The sequence below is a fragment of the Nanorana parkeri genome, unplaced genomic scaffold (assembly GCF_000935625.1).
Source record: "Nanorana parkeri isolate BGI_ZX_2015 unplaced genomic scaffold, ASM93562v1 scaffold1842, whole genome shotgun sequence".
Lineage (NCBI taxonomy): Eukaryota > Metazoa > Chordata > Amphibia > Anura > Dicroglossidae > Nanorana > Nanorana parkeri.
Window position 1 is genome coordinate 102,894 of NW_017308110.1, and position 19,696 is coordinate 122,589.

Consider the following 19,696-nt stretch of genomic DNA (forward strand, 5'->3'; position numbering starts at 1 on the left):
AAGCTGGAGGATCAGCCTGCTGTTTCTTCTGGTACCATTTCTAGTCTTGGGTCAGGCCATGTGTTGCAAGGTCTAACACTGTTCTTACCATACCGGTGGAGGATGCATCTGTCTTTAAGGATCCAACCAAAAAGCAGTTGGAAGACCTTTCCAGAGCTCTGTTCTCATTGGCAGGGCCTGCTCTACACCCAGTCCTGGCTCCAATTTTTACTTTGTCAAACCATCTGACAGTTTTTTAAATCCCTTAAAACAGATCTAGCCACTGCGGCATTGATCCCTTTCTCATTGAACATGTGCAACAGATGGCTGTAGTGTAAAATTTTAGCTGTGACTGTTTGCTAGAGGGCTCCTGCCCTCTTTCCCATGTGCCTGATGTGTAGGGAACCTTGGCTAAGGTGCTGGACTGCAGAACCTTTATACAAAAAGCGTTTGATCTGCATGGCCTTTGAAAGACATCTCTTATTGAAGGAACAGTCGGCAAGGGTTCTGTTAGACAACACATCTCTAACTGTAACTATTGCAGAAGTAATAGTGGCCGATTCCTGAGCCTTCAACAATTGTAAGTGGAACCGACTCATTGTTTGAAGTATCTGGGTCTGGTACTGAGCACCTGTCAAGCCAGTTTTCCTTCCACAAGAGAAACTTCAGATTCTCTGGTCTCAGGTTTGCACATCAGTCCAGAAGCTGACTCTCTGCTTCTGCCTTAGAGTCTTGGGACTGATGGTAACCTTCAAGGCAGTTCTCTTCCCCCAATTTCACTCCAGACCAATATTGTTGTGCGACAAGTCAGTCCTGTTTCTGCCCTTCCTATTCTGTTTTTAGAGATTGTTGCCCTCTCAGTCTTTAAGACCTTTGTGCTGGCCGTCTCCTGTGTAGTTCCTCCTGCCTTTTCCCCAGTGACTCAACTGAATCTGGTGTTGTGGGGTCCCTAAGTTATCAGTTTGTGCCCCCGCCCTTTCAACTTCTCATCTGCACCTAGGGTGCTCGCCAAGTTGCTAGCCATAGTATTTGTCCTGCTGTGCATTTGTGGCATCCTCATTGTGGAGCGTCTCCTGTTGATATTAGTCAGCCCGAGCTCTGTCAGACAAGGTGGCTTTGACTGTTCAGAATTTGATCTTGATCCTGAACTTCCTGACATTGTCACTGGAACAGACTCATTATTTGGAGTATCTGAGCTGTGTCCAGGACTAGACTGAGTGTTTCATCCACGGGAGAAACTTCAGACTCTCCGGTCTCGCATTTAAACTCTCCGGTCTCGCATTTAAACTCTCCAGCACAGAAGTCGGCCAAAATTTTGCCTGCGAGTCCTGGGCCTGATGGTCGCTTCTGTCAGGGTAGGTCTACAGTATTTATCCAGTTTTCACTCCAGACTTGTCCCAAGAGCACAGAACATTGAGTTGTACAAGTCTGTCAGGTCCCTGGGCAGACATATTTGTGTGGTACACAAGGATCAGGTTATCCCTGGCCTGGTGGCTTAGATAGCCTACTCCATCCAGTAAGTTGTCTCTGGAATTGGGAAATTCCTACCTTCCCATCCTTGGGAAGATCCTCACAGTGGATGGCAGCCTGTCAAGCTGGGGAGTAGTCCTATGCATTCTGTTGAAAAAAGTCTGCCGGTCAACATTGTGTAACTTTGGGTTAAATGGCTGTCTCTTCAGTGTTGGGCCATCGTGCTGCAGGGTCATCAGAAGTCTAACCGTGGCAATACTATTTTGGGCTGAACTTCATGTTCCAGCTCATTCTGTCATATGTCAGACGTAGGCAGACGGGCTTTCTCAGCCATCACAGCCTGGGCATGGACGGTGGTCCCTACATTTGGAGACGTTCCAGGACCTGTGTCGCAGGTTGGGGATGCAGGATGTAGACCTACTGGCTTCCAGGTTTACCAACAAACTGGATAGATTTGTCACCAGGTATAGGGATGATCTGGTGGCTCCATAGGATCAGTAGACCCTCATCTAGACCCTTCCTTCCCTGACATTTTTCTAGTCTGCTTTGCCTTTCTGTAATTCTCATTGCTCTGGACTGGCCCAGTTGGCTGTGGTATGCTGACCTGGTAGACACTCAACGGACAATTGAATTCCCATCTTACTTCACAGTTAATGGCTTTATCAACATAGCTGTGGAAGCCCTGACTTTAACATTTTTTTTACAGAGGCATCTCTGAATCTGTTTTTCCCATGTTTCCCGTGAGGAAGGCTTCTTTGGTCTTTTCACTGGATATGGATGCATACTGTAATTTGGAAGTCGGGACTTCCACCCTGGGACTTTTCTCCATTGGATGTATCCTCTCCCTCCTGCAATTGGATCTGGTTCAGTGTATGGTTCCCTGCACTTCAAGGTCCAGGTTTTTACCTTGTGAAAAAATTTGCAATCATCTTGCACCTATATATCAAAAAGCTGCAAGCACTAAAAAAGATTCTCAAAGTGATATCTTCATAAAGTGTCTATATATCTCTGCCGTGCTGAAATCATGTGACCGTGATCACTTACACCATATTCTCAAAATGATAGTATATCTATATACATAAATAAACACATCAACAAATTGCACCTTACTAATCAACCGCTGGATCACCAGAGATCGTGCCTCTTCCCTACAAAAAGGTAAGCAGAAGAGGGGGCTCTTTATTTTATTTATGTGGGTGTGCTGGGGGGGAGAGGGAATGGGGTTGTACTAGCAGGCGTTTACATGCAGCTGTTGTCACCTGATCATTAACTTGAATGGGTGACCGCTGCTGCATATAAACAGCAGATTACGGATTCCTACTGCAGGAAAATTCTAATTCCTGACTCGGGAATCCCTAATTACCCCTAAACTTAGAGATATGAATGGGGCCTTATTGTGAGTATATTAGTGTCTGTAGTACCATACCGGATATAGTAAAATTTTATTTTGAAGTATGAAATTTGTCAAGCCGCCCCCATGAGAGAGAAAACTTTGCTGAGTGGCACCCGAGTGAAGAGTTTTAAGCCCCGTTGTAAACCCTCCACACTCTGCTAGAAGGGTTGATTTGTATTAGTGCTTGTATGTCCAGCCGTGGAGGGGGAGGACAGGCTTTTCCAGTCCTATAAGGTATTCCATGTAAAAAAAACTAAAAAAAAAAAACTCGTAAGACAGTACAGGATTATAAAGAGGTAAAACGCATGAGACTTCAGTGGGTCATTTAGCTAGTTTATAACTGTGCTAAAGCTTACAAAACCTGTTTCTGACCACCAGAGGTCACTATTATCCAGCTTTGCTCTATAGTGGGCTGCACAGCACAAATGATGACATGGCCTTTGTATGCATTCTCTTACGCACTGCCACACACCAAGGTTTTTCTGTTTTTGTTCAAGTTTGCAATAAACCTAAGGGGAAAGGTCTTGTATAGTAAAAGTGCATGATAGTATGTGTTGTCATACATGACCATCCCATACGCCTCTGTAATGTATGGTACTGCTGCTCTTTATTGCTACAAGAGCAGTACATGCACTGCATATAGATTAAAGCTGCACTCCAGGCGCACAGGTGCCATACACAGCTGTAATACATACAATTGGGTGATTTTACATGGCAAAGTATTTATATTTCTGTCCTCCCAGTTCGGAGACTTATACATCTGTGCTAGACCCCTGGCTAATTTTTCTCTGCTGTGATTGTCAAGTCCCCGAGCCAATGATTGTAAAAGGAGAAGAAGCAGACTGATGAGCTCATCAATTTGTCACTGCTTTCTCCTATTGGTATACTGTTGGCACATGAACACTGCAGCACAACTAACTGTTTTTTTGTTTTGCTTCTCCATCTCCCAATCTAAGCTCTACTGTACAGGAGATTGCAAGAGAATGACACCAAGTCAAATCCAGGTAAACTAGTTGCATTCAAATAGTTCATTTAATGTCATATTAATGAATACAGAGCTGAACTAATTTCTTATCTGCCTGAAGTTTAATCATTTTTGACTGTTCCTGCAGTGTAAGACTTTTTTGTGGCTGGCAAATTTAATTTGTACAATGGTTTATTCAAGTCAGACAATGATGCCTAACACTGCTCTGATCAGTGACTAATCACACATTTGGACTCGCACAAATAAATGGTGACCCACATATTCCATGTTAGGTTGTTTGTCTGAAATGGGTCACAATGCCTACACAGGTATAGTTTGTTTGACAAAGACAGGCTTCAGGTTTTTTCTCTCCCGTTCATTGAAGGACACAGGGCAACAGATCGTAGATCCTGAATGGTAGGGTAATATCGCCACCTGCAGGAGTAGGACGCTAGGCACATAACAAAAAGACAAGGCAGCCTAGGGGCGGCCCCTGCTGGTGGCCCAACCCCCCACTTGCTGACAAGTCTCCAGCACGCCATTAAGGGGCGTGAGCCTCCATTTCCTGTCACTGCCCATTCTACTAGGGCTGTTGGAGCGTCCTGGGCTTTCCGCCATAGGGCCTCTGTTTCTCAGGTTTGTAAGGCCGCTACTTGGTCTTCTGTTCACACCTTTGTTAAATTTTACAAGGTGGACGTGTTCGCATCGGCAGATGCTGGTTTGGGGCGCAAAGTGTTGCAGGCGGCGCTTTGAGGGGTCTTTTTTGTTGTTGCCCATCCCTCAGTGTGTTACTGCTTGGTGACGTCCCTACCATTCAGAATCTACGATCTGTTGCCCTGTGTCCTTCAATGAACGGAGAGAAAAGGATTTTACGGTGAGTACAAAAATCCTATTTTTTCTATACAACAGTGAACTATATTTAGTGTATATATAATTTAAAAAAAATTCATTTATATTTAAACCAGACAGAGAACTGATGTGAACAGAGAACATCAATGGGCTTTGATCACCATCATTGTGTAGGTGCAATGTATACGTTGCAGGCTCTGTACGGAGATAATAAAGGTATTCATTCATTCAGAGTATTGTTTTTCTAGGTAGTTTTCCTTTTATTGCATCTGAATTAGGCAGCCAAATGTGTCACTTTGCTAAGTACCTTTTTAATGTAAGCAACGATCTAACATATCAGAGAAAGCTAGCACAGATAACATTCTAGTCTGGAAGCAAAGTACAAATTATTGATGAAAATGTGTTTTTTGTATTGGGTGTGGCAAAGGACAAAATCGGTTTCTGCTACATTTGGAGCAATGAGATCTATAATAGCTAAGACCATCTGATATGTATAATAACGAAAATTAGTCTCTAGGAGTAGTTTTCTAAAAATAAAGTGGAAGGAAGTATACGGCGGGAGTGGGGGGGTCCCACACAATTAAGACATTCACAAGTGCTCTGAAGCTAGGAAAAAAGAAAGAACAGCTACTTCCATGAAGATCAAACCTAGACTAGCAATCTGGCAGTGTTGATTTTTGCCAGAATGTCTGCTACTTCCAAGAGTATTAGCGCTGGTATGAACGTCAGTGGACTAAATCAGACTATGTACACAGGGTAGTAGAACACATGTTCGTAGAACACATGTTCAGATCTGGAAACAGTCATGTTCCAAGGAAGGGGTTGTGCTGCCTTGCTTCTTAACCGCTGAAAAACAAGCATAGCCAAGTGCAGCTCCTCTGACAACTGAGCAATGCTCTGACCACATTAGATTTTCAGGCTCTTTATTTTCCCCGCAATGCGGAACCCCTTTTAAGAATGTTCAAGTTTAATAATGGTGGGAACACTTAGGGGTCTATCTAGTTATAAAGGTTTTCACACAAGTTTCCCACAACTTTCTCCCATTTTTCGCATTTAGATTTTATTTGGAAATAATGTGAGAATCCATGGAGAAAGTTGTGTGAAAAGCTCTATAAATAGACTCTTAAATCAAGGAATCAAGGAAGGTGTTCACATATACAGTACAAAATCACATTTTCTGGAGAAACGACTTATATTTAAGAAATAGCTTTGCTTTACAACCTAAGCGCACAGTAAATATGTCCTGAAATCAATCATTTTATCTGTTTATAATTAGATGATCATACACCTGTACTATACCCAAACACCACTTCCCTTTTATATTCTTCAGAAACCTGTATAATAAACATAGATATTTCACTTTTGGAAACAAGCTGGGATTGAACGGTCTGTTCTAGTGCCTAATAATAATAATAATAATAATATTATTATAAAAGGGATTTATCAAAACTGGAGCAAATGAAATCTGGAGCAGCTGTGCATGGCAACCAATCAGCTTCCACCTTTCATTTCCAAACCTTAACTGAACAAACTGAAGAGAGACGCTGATTGGTTGCCATAGGCGACTGCTCCAGATTCTTCTGCTCCAGTGTTGATAAATTCCCCCCTGTGTGTTTTCATTTTAGATTGTCTTCACACTCCGTAGTTTCATTTTGCATCCACAAAGTTATTGAAGGTAAAATGAAACATTAAAAGGATGCTTCTAGTTGTTTCACTTTAGCCAAAAAAATTGATTAAACACATGCATTGTGATAATCATTTTTAAACTGCAGATGTACTAGATACATGGGTTGTACACAGGGTTGCACCGATACCAAGTATAGTACTCGGTACAAGTACAGATACTTTGAGCTCCAAGACTACACTAGAGAAAACATTCAAAAGTTAGGAGGCAGCGGTCATTTGTAAGGAGCATGCGGAGCTCCCAGGATTTGTACATCTCTGTTTTAATGTATGATTTTGTTTTTATAAATAAAAAGATGCACCGATACCAGTTTTGCTAGTACGAGTACTGATACATTTTTGTTTATTGTCATGCGACAGTTTTTCTAAAACAATACAGACTAATGATTTCAGGACAGTGGTGGAGTGCCAGAGCCCGGTCCCAGCTGCAACCCTGGTAGTTCTCGTGAAAATGTCAAGTATCAGCAGCACTGGTACTCGAAAAGTATCTGTGCATCCCTAATTGTACATGAATAGTGGGGGGAATTTATAAAACAAAAGGTGTCTCGGGTCAAGTTCTATCTCTGGTGCCGTTGAGTATATCAACCAATCGTCTTCTATCATTTTCTTCACACCGCTTAGAAAGAGAAAATGAAAAAGCCGATTGGCTGCACTCATGTTAAGACCCTTTTTTTTAATTCCCCCCACTGTGTATAGTCTGCACTGTAAAGTATCATTTGTAGCTCCAGTATTATTGTATGTGCAGTTTCAGTGCACTCAAAATAACTACACAACATGACTATGCGACATGGCTAGTACAAGTGTATTCTAATGATAGCATTGTGCTTTTATATATAATAGAATACATATACATGCTGGTAAGTGGAGATTACATTTTATTTCTATTGTCCCAATTTAGACTGTGAAAATTAGCCAAATTACATAAATATACAATATATACCTTTTTTAATCAATTATTTTAGCTTATCACTATTTAATTAGGACTTTTTTTTTAATTAAAAGGAGAACTATGACATGAGTGATTTCCACTCATCTCATAGTTCTAAGCCGACCTGTGACAATGAGACTGTCACAGGTCGGCTCAGTAGAACGGGAGGTGAGGGAACACATACCGGATTCCCTCACCTCCCTCTCGATCCTGTCACGGCAGAGAGCCGGCTGCATTCCCCTCTCACCGATCCGATCTGCCAGCGCTGACTGGCGGAACGGACTGGGGAGGGGGCGGGTACAGCTGGCTCTGCCTCTAGATAGGCAGAGCCAGCTGTCACTCACGCAGCTGGGCGGATCCCGTCAAGAGTCGTGATCCGTCCCGGCTGCGGTGTCTCAGTATACCGCAGGCTGTAGCTCACGGTATACTGAGCTTAGGGTAACGGGAGGACGCTAGTTTGTGTCCTCCCGTTACCCTTTGGAGAACTATGGGGAAAAACACTGACCCCATAGTTCTCCTTTTAAGTTTGATTGTTTTTAAAGGTTTATGCACAGGTCCAGTTGCATTAGATTTGGAAGGTGTACTCAAAAAAAAAAAAATGATACACTGTTCTATTACTATTTTTTGTGTGGTGGTATCAGTTTTTATCATTATGTATAAACATGGTCTAAAGTGCCCGCCGCTAGATGTAAACAATGCATTATATCAGGAATATAAAAGTTTTTAAACAAAGAATCTAGTAACAATGTGTTTTTAGACAAATGCGTGTTTTATGTATTTGTTCGTTGTAAGAATTGGCAACAAGTGATGTGTGAGATGGTTATCATGGTAGGTGTATAACTGTTTGGGATGTGATAACCGTGCACACAGAATTGTGGGATACACGTGGCTTGTATTGGATTTCTTTTGCAGTGTTTTCATAATTTTAGAAAATTTCCAAAATGCATTGTCATGCGTCTCTGCAAAGTGCAGCCAACATTGTGTGCATGTGGAGCCGACATTTATGCATAAGCCTTTTTATTATAATGTAATAACGTTACATAGTCCTATGTAATAAGGAAAACAACTGTTTGGAGCAAAACTTAGGTTGCCCCTGTGCAGCGACTTTATACTCTCTTGCTAAAAACTATTAGTACATAGAAAGGTTGATACACAACATAAACCTTGCATACTAATGAGCATTAGCCATGTATGCAAGTTAATTTTTTTTTTTTTGCCCCCTCCCTTCCCAATTGTCTGATTACCACAAAGCATTACTGGTTACTTTGCCAACACTACACATTTACTGTTGGCATTTATTGGTATAAAAACTACATAAAGACCTGCACAAAAGCCACATTTTGAATGCTGCTTGCGTTGTGTTTCTGCAATTATAGAGTTGTGGATCATCTTAAAGGAGAAGTATGAGGTGAGTGATTTCCACTCCATCCTCATAGTTCAGGGATGGCCAAACTGCGGCCCTCCAGCTGTGGTGGAACTACGAATCCCATGAGTCTTTGCAAGATTCTCACAGCCACAGACATGACTCCCGGAGAGAGATGTTTCATGGGATTTGTTATTCTACCACAGCTGGAGGGCTGGAGTTTGGCCATCCCTGTCATAGTTAGAGCCGATCTGTGACAAAGAAGCTGTCACAGGTCGGCTCTATCGATTGGGAAGTGAGCAGAAACGCGCAACGATCTGCTCACTTCTCGATCGTCTCCCTGCAGTGAACATTGACTGTCAATCACTGCTCCCTGCAGGGATTCCCCCCTCCCCGATCCTCCAGTGCTGAGTGGAGGAACGAATGGAGGAGGGGCGGGCACAGCCTCTAGATAGGGAGAGCCAGCTGTCACTCACGCAGCTAGGTGGATCTCAACAGTATTGCCGGGATCTGTCCCGGCTGCGGTGCTCCCAGTAGATCGATATAGTGAGCTTAGGGTCACAGGAGGAGGTTAGTATATGTCCTCCCGTGACCCTAAAGAGAACCAAGGGGAAACACACTTAATAATAAAGTGGGGTGGAGTACCTGTTAACATTTCCCCCAAACTAGTACCTCTATTTACTGAAGGATAGGTCCTCTTTTAATTTCCAGACCCTTATGCTGGGCATGGGTGCTGCAATGTCAAAAGGTCAAGTTAATATTGGCATCTATGACAAGAGCACATTATCATCTCATGAATTTTAGCTACACATGCCTGTGGAAATTTAACATAACACTTTTGATAACCAACCAGGAAGGGCTGTAAATGTATAGTCGGAAAAGAAAAAAAAACGAAGGAACCTGGCCACTTGAAGCCCCCTCCAAGCCAAGATCATGTATCTGGGTATATGGGTATATCTGCTGACAAACTGATCACCCAGTGTCATAAATCAGCAGGACCATTTATTCACCATGGATACATCTACAGTACAAATGCAAGTTTAAAAGAAAAGTTTGAGCCTGATATATTAAAGTTTGTGTTATTTAAAGCAACAATTTCAATGTGATGACTTTATTCTGAGCTTTAGAGCCAATATCAGCAATCTTTTAACAATGGCTGCAAGCTATTAACATTATGAGATGCCTGACTGTTCATCTCTCACAAATTTTAGCATTTCTACTGGTTCAGAATTTTTTTTATTTCAGCTTTTTATAGATATAAAATGTAAGCAAAATAAACTTATAGTTGATGTTGTATAAAACATCCTACTGCATTCTATAATAAACATAAAAATTCAAAGTCAAACCAACACAATAAGTATATACTCTCTTTAGTGCTTTGTAGTTAAAACAACATACATGCTTTAAGAATCTGTACATCTTAGGGATTATGTATCAAAGGGTGTAAAGATGGCAGTTTTGTTACTTTCCATTTTACTACTAAACATATTCAGAGGTTATCAGTTTGAGTTCTGTTATTATCATGACCAGATATTCATATTTAATCAGTTTGGGAAACTTGATACATATGCCCTTTACATTTATATGCCGCTTCTTACAACTGTCTGAAAGGATCCAAAAATCACCATTTACTTTGTTTTAATGAGTCACAGGTAAAGGAGCATTAAGCCTAGTCTTTGGTATAAGCGCAGACATCTTTCCGAAAAGTCTCTCAGCCATGGTGTCGTCTGTGTCCTGAGCCGTGTTTAGAGCAACTGGCACAACAGAAGCTGCTGTAGTACTCATTGTTACAGAGTTGGGCATAGACAATGAGGTCACAATTGGCGAGCTCGGGGTGGTCCACACACTCGGTGTTTGAGTCCGTTAGAGCTGAAGATACTAAATAAATAAATAAATAAAAAAGTAAAATATATAATGTCGGTTATTACCAAAAAAAAACATGTATTTTGACAGGTATACTCTGGTTTTGCTTTACCAAATAAATTGCACATTTAAAATGTTACTCCAGTTTAACATTTATAGTTACAACCCCATTGCAGGTTATTGTTGCAATTTTGTAATTTTTTTTCTTGTAGAGATCAGGCTATTGCATTAAAATGATATTTGCACAGGTATATATTGCACATTTAAAGTATACCTCCAGCCTAAAGGTTGGAGCGCTCCATATCTGTGTCACTCAGAGAGGTAAGTGTGGGGAAATCTTTGAAAACCCGATTATTCACTGATACACAGTAACTGAACATCTACCCTAAGGCTGGGTTCACACCTGAGCGTATTTTTAGCACGTTTTTCCGTTCAGTGAAACGCGCGTTTCACTGGCAGTATGATTTTTTTGTTTGTTTTATTTCCTTATTTTCTCTTTTTAAAAAAAAAATGTTTTTTTCCCCCCACTTTCAAACTTCCCGCCGGCTCCACCCCCCTGTGACGCAGCCGCTCACAAGGGATGGAACCCGGAACTAGGCAGCCGCCGGAGGACACATTAAGGACAAGGTAAGACCTGTACGCAGTATTCCCGAGTGTGGCACGGGGTTACCGCTTTGTTAACCCCGATCCACACTCGGGAATACCAATGGAAACGCGCGGAAAAACGCCCCAAAGAAACTCCTGTACTTGTTTGGGCGTAGGGCGTTTTGCAGCGCGTTCCTACGCGCTGTAAAACGCCCAAGTGGGAACCATGCCCATAGGCAATCACTGGTTTTCACATGTTGAGCATTTTACAGCGCGTAGGAACTAACATGAATATCTATGATTAGCTCTACAGGCTACAATTTCAGCAGTGATATTAGACACAGAAGCAATGTGTCATGGAGCATGGCAGGAAAACAGACAATTGGGCTTTATACAGTATTGGGTCTTCTGTGCTTGTGGTAATGGCAGAGCACCAACAGCCCATTTCTATGAGAACAAAGCAAATTTAGCAAACCAATTGATTTTGGCTACTTCTGCCACTTTTGAATTCTTTCTGCCACTTTTGAATTCTTTCAAGTATTCCCTTTCTCTGTGTTTTCTAAGCCCTCGTTCACACCTGAACGTTTTCTAGCGCGTTCTACGCTCTACAAAACGCTCAAAAATATAAATCCCACCTTGGCATATTTCCGCCCGTCCCTAACGCGCTACAAAACGGCCCACGCCTGAAAAGGTACAGGTACTACTTTGGGCCGTTTTGTTGCGCGTTTCCATTGGGATACAGCCAAGTAGCCTTCGGAAACGCACAACGGTCGCGTGAATTTTTTACCGCGAATCGCGGTAAAAAAACCGCACGCCGGCCACGCGGCAGACGCGCATACGCAATACGCCTAGGTGTGAACGAGACCTAACAGCAACAAGCAAGGGGCAAAGTAATCATATATGTGACTTACCCACTGGTTTATGCCTGTTCACTTTGATTTCTGCACTGGCACTGATAGAGTGACTGCCGCTGTATGCATTGCAAGTATAGGAGCCTTCATCTGCAGTCTTGGTGTTCCTTATGATCAAGCTGCCATCATGAGACACATGGGTGTGACGGCCATCTGGCTGCACTGGCACACCATTCCTGTTGGAGGCAGATATGAGTCATATGTCATCTGCAGCAATAACATCTCAGAAATCCTAGTTCTAGCGAACTCAGTTAATTAAAAAAAAAAAAAAAAAAAATCGGACTTTATTCCTAAATGCACAGAATATTACTGGATATTGAGTTCTTATAGGTATATTAAGCATCAGAGATTGTTGATCCAGGGAATATCCGATTGCATTATGGGATCAGGAAGGAATTGTTTTCCCCTGTTGGAGCAAATTGAACCATGTTGTATAGTGGGAGTTTTTGCCTTCCTCTAGATTAACGGTGGAGCCCCCTTACATTAGTTGCCACCATCAGAGAGCCCCCTTGCATTAGTTGCCACCATCAGAGAGCCCCCTTGCATTAGTTGCCACCATCAGAGAGCCCCCTTACATTAGTTGCCACCATCAGAGAGCCCCCTTACATTAGTTGCATTGCCACCAATAGAGGGCCCCCCTTACATTAGTTGCCACCATCAGAGAGCCCCCTTACATTAGTTGCCACCATCAGAGAGCCCCCTTACATTAGTTGCCACCATCAGAGAGCCCCCTTACATTAAATACAACAATAAGGGGGCACTCTGATGTAGAGTGTAAGAATGTTTGTGAAGACAACCTTGGTAGAGTAAATACAGCTTTAACAGCTTAAAACTATTATTGTTATTTTAACAGATTTTAAAAATAGAAGCTGAAATATTTAACCATTTATAATACAGGTTACCAGAAAATAAAAAAAAAACCTCACCTTGACCACTGAACATTGACATCGTCACCTTTCACTATACATTTCAGCGACGCCTCTTCACCTTCTGACACAGTGACTGTGCTGGGCGGCTCAGTGATTTTCAGTTCCCCTGTACAGACAGAGACTTTTCTCACTACTTTGTCTAAATTTAACAGTAAATTGCATGCAAAATGAACTCAAAGTAGTAAAGACAATTCTGAAAATATGCATTATATTTATACTGCACCTACCATGGCCCTCTTAAAATGGATTTTCTGGGTATAAGTCAAATGAAATAGCCCTACCAAAATTGCTTTGCCTCATCTTTTCCCAGAAGATACTATTCTTTTACCTATAGAAACACATGTACATTGCTGGATACCTGTTGTCCATGAATGCCTTTTGGAGCACTATCATTAAGCTGGCAGTTAGGAACCTACCCTCTGGACTTCTTGGACTACAGAAGTTTGTATCAGCACATCCCACATTTCTGTTCCTCTCCAGGAACACCCTCTCCTTTAGACTGGCAGTGCTCCCAAAACAGTGTTGGGATGCTGTGGCCACAGCAGGGATGAGCGTTCGGTGCATGGCTAGGTATTCTGCAGACAATCAGTGCAAGGCACTATAGGTGCCAGGAGACATATAGTACAAGGTGGAGAGCTAGGTCACTGACAGTGTGACTAAGCCATTCTCACTTACCCAGAATTCAGTTGTTTTTTTAAAGCATTTGACATTACATAGCTTTTGTCTTACTATATCACTAATTCTGCTTATATAGATTTGACGTAGTGTGGTTACATTCAGCAACTAGTCAAATGTTGGAGAGTGGATTCCCCCACTGTTCCAGTGAGCTCTGTAAAGCACAGGAGAAGATGTGAATGCGTCCATATAGTTTTAGAGTCCATACAGTGCATAGATATGAACCAGCCACCCAGAAAATAATTTAACTTCTTGTTGAAATCCATTTGATGCAGTAAAATATTTTTTTCTGCGAAAAAATGGATACGTTTGAATAGGACCTTTTCAAAATGAATGTTTATTTTTAAAGCACTTGTTTGAAAGACTGCTGAGGGCTCTTAGTGGGCGAATACTTCAGCTACCTAGAGTTTATTATTGGCTACGTTTTATATCTAATATGCCAGCAATTGGCCTGTGTATGGTGAACAAGCAACTCTCTTACCTAATCTTTAACTGTTTGGATGTCCATTGCCCAAGATTTTTTTTAAACTGGTTGCATGATGGCTACATTTGTCTGTGTATGTTGTCACTGCACAACTGCAAACGTGATTCGGAAATAAGTTACAGGTCTACTGAAAGAAACGTGGAGGCTGCCATAGATGACTTCTTGTGATGCAAACGTTAGTTGCCTGCTGTTACACTGATTCCTTTGTTTCAAAATGTTGAGGCGCTCAGCCAGGATAAGGACTTCTTATACTTCCAATATGGTCAGTGGGTCAGTTTTATTTTTCTTACATAGGACCAAGTGTTCCTCACTGATCTAAGCTGGTCCCTATATACCAAACATCATTACCAACATTAAATAAAGAATTAATGGAGATCATCTGGTTTGGCAATACGCAGAATGTCTGACTAACCTCTGATTTTTAATTGGATTTGTTTAAATTCACGGCGTTGTCCATTGGTACTGGCACACGTGTAGGATCCAGCATCTTCTGAGCTAACACGACTGATCACCAGTGAACCGTCTGCTTGTTTTCTGTATCTGGAAAAATGAGTGTCAAGTATTAATTTTCTTTTTAGATGCATACTAAAATATCTGCTTTGTTTCAATTACAATGTTTTCCATTGCATATGTTAGTGAACATCAAGATTTATTAGAAGTATGGATGGGCAGTGCTGGGTCCCCCAAGCTGTTTGCATTTCCACCAGGCTGTGGGGAATCAATGGTGATGTGCATCATTGTATCTCTGATCTGGCTGCTGTCTCAAACCAAAAGGCTTCCAGGAACACTTTGGACTGATACTGAAGAAAGAGAGTGCATGGTATACCAAAGGGACAGACTTTGGGTGTTGGATTCATGGGGTTGTTAAAAGAAAAACTCCAGGAATTTTTTTTATTAACCCTTGCAGTGGAGCTACCACTGCAAGGGTTAAGTGCTTGTTTGTGTCTAGGTGCTCAAACAACAAAGATCTACTCACCCGAAGCTCCAAGCCGGCCAGCTGTCACAGCGCTCCCTTCAGCCTGTCCCCTCCTCCAAAGCACATTGTGTGTAGACTTGAGGATGCTGAGGAACATTTCAGTGTATAGACCTGATGATTTTTTGGCCTTGGACCGCTGCAGAGGAGGGGGAGAGACATTCCAGGGACCGGTCTCAGAAGAAGCTGGCTTAAAGCTTTGGGTGAGTATATGTTTGGGTTTTGTTTTTCTTTTTTAACCTAGACAAGAAGTTAACGCTTGCAGTGCAGAGGTAGCCCCACTGCAAGAGTTAATTTAAAAAAATCCTGGGGTTTTTTTAAAACAAAATTCAGCTTTTAGGCATGCTGATCATCTGGTTGCTGCAGCTAGATATTCTGAGCCACTGAAGTAGGGGTTGGCAAAACAGAAGGGATTATCCTTGCTGGACATTGGTTTTTGTAATGAAAGACTCGTAGAGAATCTATCAACTTAATTGTTCATAATTTATGATAAACACCCCCAAAATAAGCCTTGTTAAACAACTCATTTTGCCATTTTACCTTGGGGAAGGCAGGGGAAGTCCATCTTTTTGCCAATCTACCATGGTACTGGGAGATATGTGCAAATGACAAGTTAATCGTGCCCGATGACCAAGATTTGCTTCCACCTCAATGGGACCAGTCACAGATGTCCTAAACAGGGGGGGGAAAAAAACATTTTTTTTTAGATTTATTTTTACATTACATTGTTTTTCTTATTTCAAAAAAGTTATAGTCCATCTTTCTTTGTACTAAAATCTTATCTTGGGAAAGGTCACATTTAACATACTGCTCTTTGACTGCTTTATTGCTAAGCCAAAATGTCTGAATTCCTTAATTGTTTGTTTGGGGTAACATCAAAACTGTTAGGTTAGTATTCATAATTCATATAGCTTACCTTCTCCCAGAGTGCACAGTGTGACTACTGTGCACATTGTCTTTTACCACCTGAGCAGTGGAAGAGCCGGCACTTCGAACATCTTCATTATTCACTCTGGCAATGTCATGTGTTCTATGACCTTCATGCGTCTCAGTTCCTGCATTAGAAAGCCACAAAGTTTAACTGTTATGTGCAGTGGCCTGTGCCATGACTTTGGTTCTTCAAACATCTGCCAATCTGTTATATTTAGCATAAAACCTCAACATAATTTTGGTAGTTTGGAAAAATGACCAATAAACCCAGTAAGGAAATAGAACATTTAGAATGACATAAAATACACATGTGCAAGTTTAGTTTGACATTTTTTAACAAAGCATTGTATACTAATTAAACTTGATCCTGTTCCTTCACATTGTAAGAATGCAGAGTAGTAGGTGGTGATTAATAAACGCACCTTTCACTTGAAGGAGAACTCTGTGTGTTTCTCTGCGGTTGCCATTTGAAACCATACATGTGTAGGTCCCAGCATCCTCCGCCTGAACATTGCTGATCACGAGAGCGCTGTCTGATTGGTAGGTGTGCCTAAATAAAAACCGCAAGATCAGTAAATTGTTCATTTGACTTGTTTTGGTATAGCAACAGGCAAATATGCTTTTTTTTATTTATTTTTTATTTGCTTAGTGGCAGAAGCGGTTTATTTTATATAAAAAGTCAGAATTATGTAATAAATAAAAAAGATCTTAAAGGACCTGATCCCAGAACAAGTATGCAGATACAAAGCACGTGCCTGCATGTCAACTATTGTCCCCTCTAGAGTTCCCTGAAACCAGGGACACCCTGATATTAAAAAAAAGTGACTGCCTTCCATGGTCACCGACTCTGGCATGCCTCCTCTTGGCCCACAGGCCTTACTACTGATTCATCACTATGATCTGGTGGCTCACTAAAACAAAAAATAATTAAGACACTATACATTCCTTTTTTTTTTTTTAGGACTTCAGGTAGTATTGTCAACCTTTCATAAATGGTTTGTTAATACTTGCTGTACATGAGGCTTTTCAGAATAATGTTCAAAAGCGAATGTCTGTGTGGGTTGCGCTTTAGGTCTCATACACATGGCAAGTCTGAAGAACATCAGATTGGGAAGTATTTACAATGCATTCAAAAAGCTTTAGTCCCTAAAAAAACTTTGTTGTTCAAGACTCATGGCAGCAGCCATTGCTGTCTTCTCATTTTGAAAATGGAAATCTTGCTGACCCAATGACCTAAATGTGTGTTGCTGACATGGAAAAATATTCTGATAAGCAGTTTTGACTTTCCTGACTTGCATGTTTCCTCCGGGACAGTGACCTTATTTAAAGGCCAGCACAACAACCAGACAAACAGCCTTTTTTAAACAATATCAGCAATAACAACCCCTCTATTTCTCTTATGGTTCATATACTTTAAAGCTCCCTGCAGTTTCAGTCCGGGAATACAGTAGATGGGTCTTAATGGTACTAAAAGATGAAGCAATAAAAAAGCATTTAGACGACACACCTGTCAGACGGGCTTACTTAGTGTACATCAGAAGGGTTGATCTTCCTATGTTCCTTCTATACACATTGGGTCGAGGAATTATATCCTGATTATTTGACTGAACATGTGAGTAGAATGTATTTCTTCAATTTAGAAGTCTTTTAATAAACAGTATCACACGAGGAGAGGGCGCAGTCACTTGGGTTTTTTGTTACATGCACTTTTTGACAGCAGCCCTTCCTGGTGAAGTGTGATATTGTGGATGAAGATTCCTTTTAAGACATTTGGCGGTTCACATTAGAACTTTGTTGCAAGCTTCAGCTACTTGAAACTTGCTAGAAGTCTACTTATGCTTACCGAAAACTGTAACTCAAATGCCATCACAGTGGAAGTGTAAGCAAACGTTTAAGAGTGTCAAGTGAATATTACCAGCAGTCAGGTACAAAAAAAAATTGACTCCTTCAAATATGCATTCATATTAGTGTGCATTGAATGTCTGATGCTTTTACCTAACTCATCTTATTTTACATATAATTTTATCACTGAGTAATGACATAAAACTGACCTGGATGAGGACACAGGGCTTCCATCTTTTTGCCACTCAACCCTAGGGAAAGGGTAATCGCTCACTCTGCATAGTAGACGGACAGTCTGTCCAATTGATGATACCATAGATGAAGATTCTGCCTTGTTCAAGATCATTCTAAGAGGTAAAGATAAAACTGCATAATGATATCTCCGCCTCACAATTATACCAAGCAAAACCAAGAATGATTTGAAATTTAATAAACTGGGTTGTCAAGCTAGAATTAAATTCCATTAACATGCATTGTACATCCTTGTAATCCGCAGAGTATTAATAGTTGCTGTAAAGTTTTCCTCTCTTCTCAATATTTAAAAAAAAAAAATCAGGAAAAGTACCTGTAAAGGGAAGTGTGGTGAGATGTGGAACTGTCTTCTGCTTTGGGTGCATATTGGCTTTGATCTGTGGATAGGCCAGATATTCTTTGATCCATATTGCGCTCATCCCGATCATGGCCAGCAAGAATACGGCCTTCCATGTCTCCATCAAGAGTTTTAACAATTCCTCTATGTTCTGGCTCATGTCCAAACTCTTCTCCTTCATGAACTCCTGGCTTTTCATGTGATAGACGATCCCACTTCATTCCCCTCTTACGGTATCGATATTCTATTGTGCCAGTTGTCCTCCCTGGGATTTTTTGGCAGGCATTCATGCATTCCTCTTCACTGCCAAAATTGTTATTATTGCCATGGCAGCCACCGTACCAAAAGCGATTGCATTTGCCAACATCTGTGACAAAGTACCAGCGAGTAGTCCAGTCACTGCAAGACCCCAGAGCACTTGGTAGAAGGCACATTGTTGCATACGCTGAGAAAAATAGAGTTAGAAAGTATGAATGTGAAAATGTGACCATGCAGAGTCATTTGGTGCTACTGTATGATTTTTTTTCTGAAGCACACAGGGCTAGTTAAAGTGACACTAAACTCAATAATTAAATCTTAAAAATGCATTCAAGTACATTAACAATACTGTATCTTATTTGTGTATCACTCAGCTTTAGATTATCAAATAATTTCTGAATTTGTACTGGCACTCCAGGCTCACCCCAATGATTGACTAAAATCTCAATACAAATTAGTAAACTAAACATGAGATTGTAGTCCATCACAGGAGTGAGCTTGGTGCAGTGACTACTTTACAACACACATAGGGACCATGGGGAACAAAAGTAGCCACTCTCCAGAAGGAAGGACAGTGTCGGCACCAATTCAGAGATGATTTGAGGATCTACAGCCGAGTGATACACAAATAAGATACATTTTTGTTATAGTTAAAGTTCTTGAATGCATTTTTAAGATTTTACTCCGGACTTTAGTGTTACTTTGTCTTAGAATTCTGGTATTCTAAAATAAATGTTGTACATTTTTTCTTATACTGTATATAGCCTAATTGACTGTTCTTATAAATGTGCACCTTTCCCTAAAATGTGAACATTAAAGTATTTACATATTATTAACAAGAAGTGAAACAATCACTCATTCTCCTTGGTAGCTGCAGGCACTATGGAGAAGTTCTTAAAAGTTCACAACAGAAGCACTGCAGTGGCAGTTCCTCTCCCAGTTTTATTTGAGGCAGCAGGGACTTTGCAGCCTACCAGCCTTCTATTGTAAACAAACAGTATGTGTTTCTAAGCTGTTCGAAACTGACC

General features: G+C 41.1%; 1 protein-coding gene across 1 annotated transcript in view; it reads right to left on the reverse strand.

Annotated features, from left to right (window-relative positions):
- Positions 1–10,234: 10,234 nt before the first annotated feature.
- Positions 10,235–19,696, reverse strand: part of PAPLN (papilin, proteoglycan like sulfated glycoprotein) — a 79,541-nt gene continuing 70,079 nt past the window's right edge. The window contains exons 21-29 of the mRNA XM_018571804.1: positions 18,387–18,855; positions 18,031–18,168; positions 16,402–16,529; positions 15,966–16,104; positions 15,590–15,721; positions 14,489–14,616; positions 12,915–13,023; positions 11,989–12,164; positions 10,235–10,498 (exon numbers count right to left, since the gene is read on the reverse strand). Of these exons, the coding sequence (XP_018427306.1) occupies positions 10,341–10,498; positions 11,989–12,164; positions 12,915–13,023; positions 14,489–14,616; positions 15,590–15,721; positions 15,966–16,104; positions 16,402–16,529; positions 18,031–18,168; positions 18,387–18,855 (1,577 nt within the window). The 3' untranslated portion in view covers positions 10,235–10,340. The remainder of the gene's footprint in view (positions 10,499–11,988; positions 12,165–12,914; positions 13,024–14,488; positions 14,617–15,589; positions 15,722–15,965; positions 16,105–16,401; positions 16,530–18,030; positions 18,169–18,386; positions 18,856–19,696) is intronic.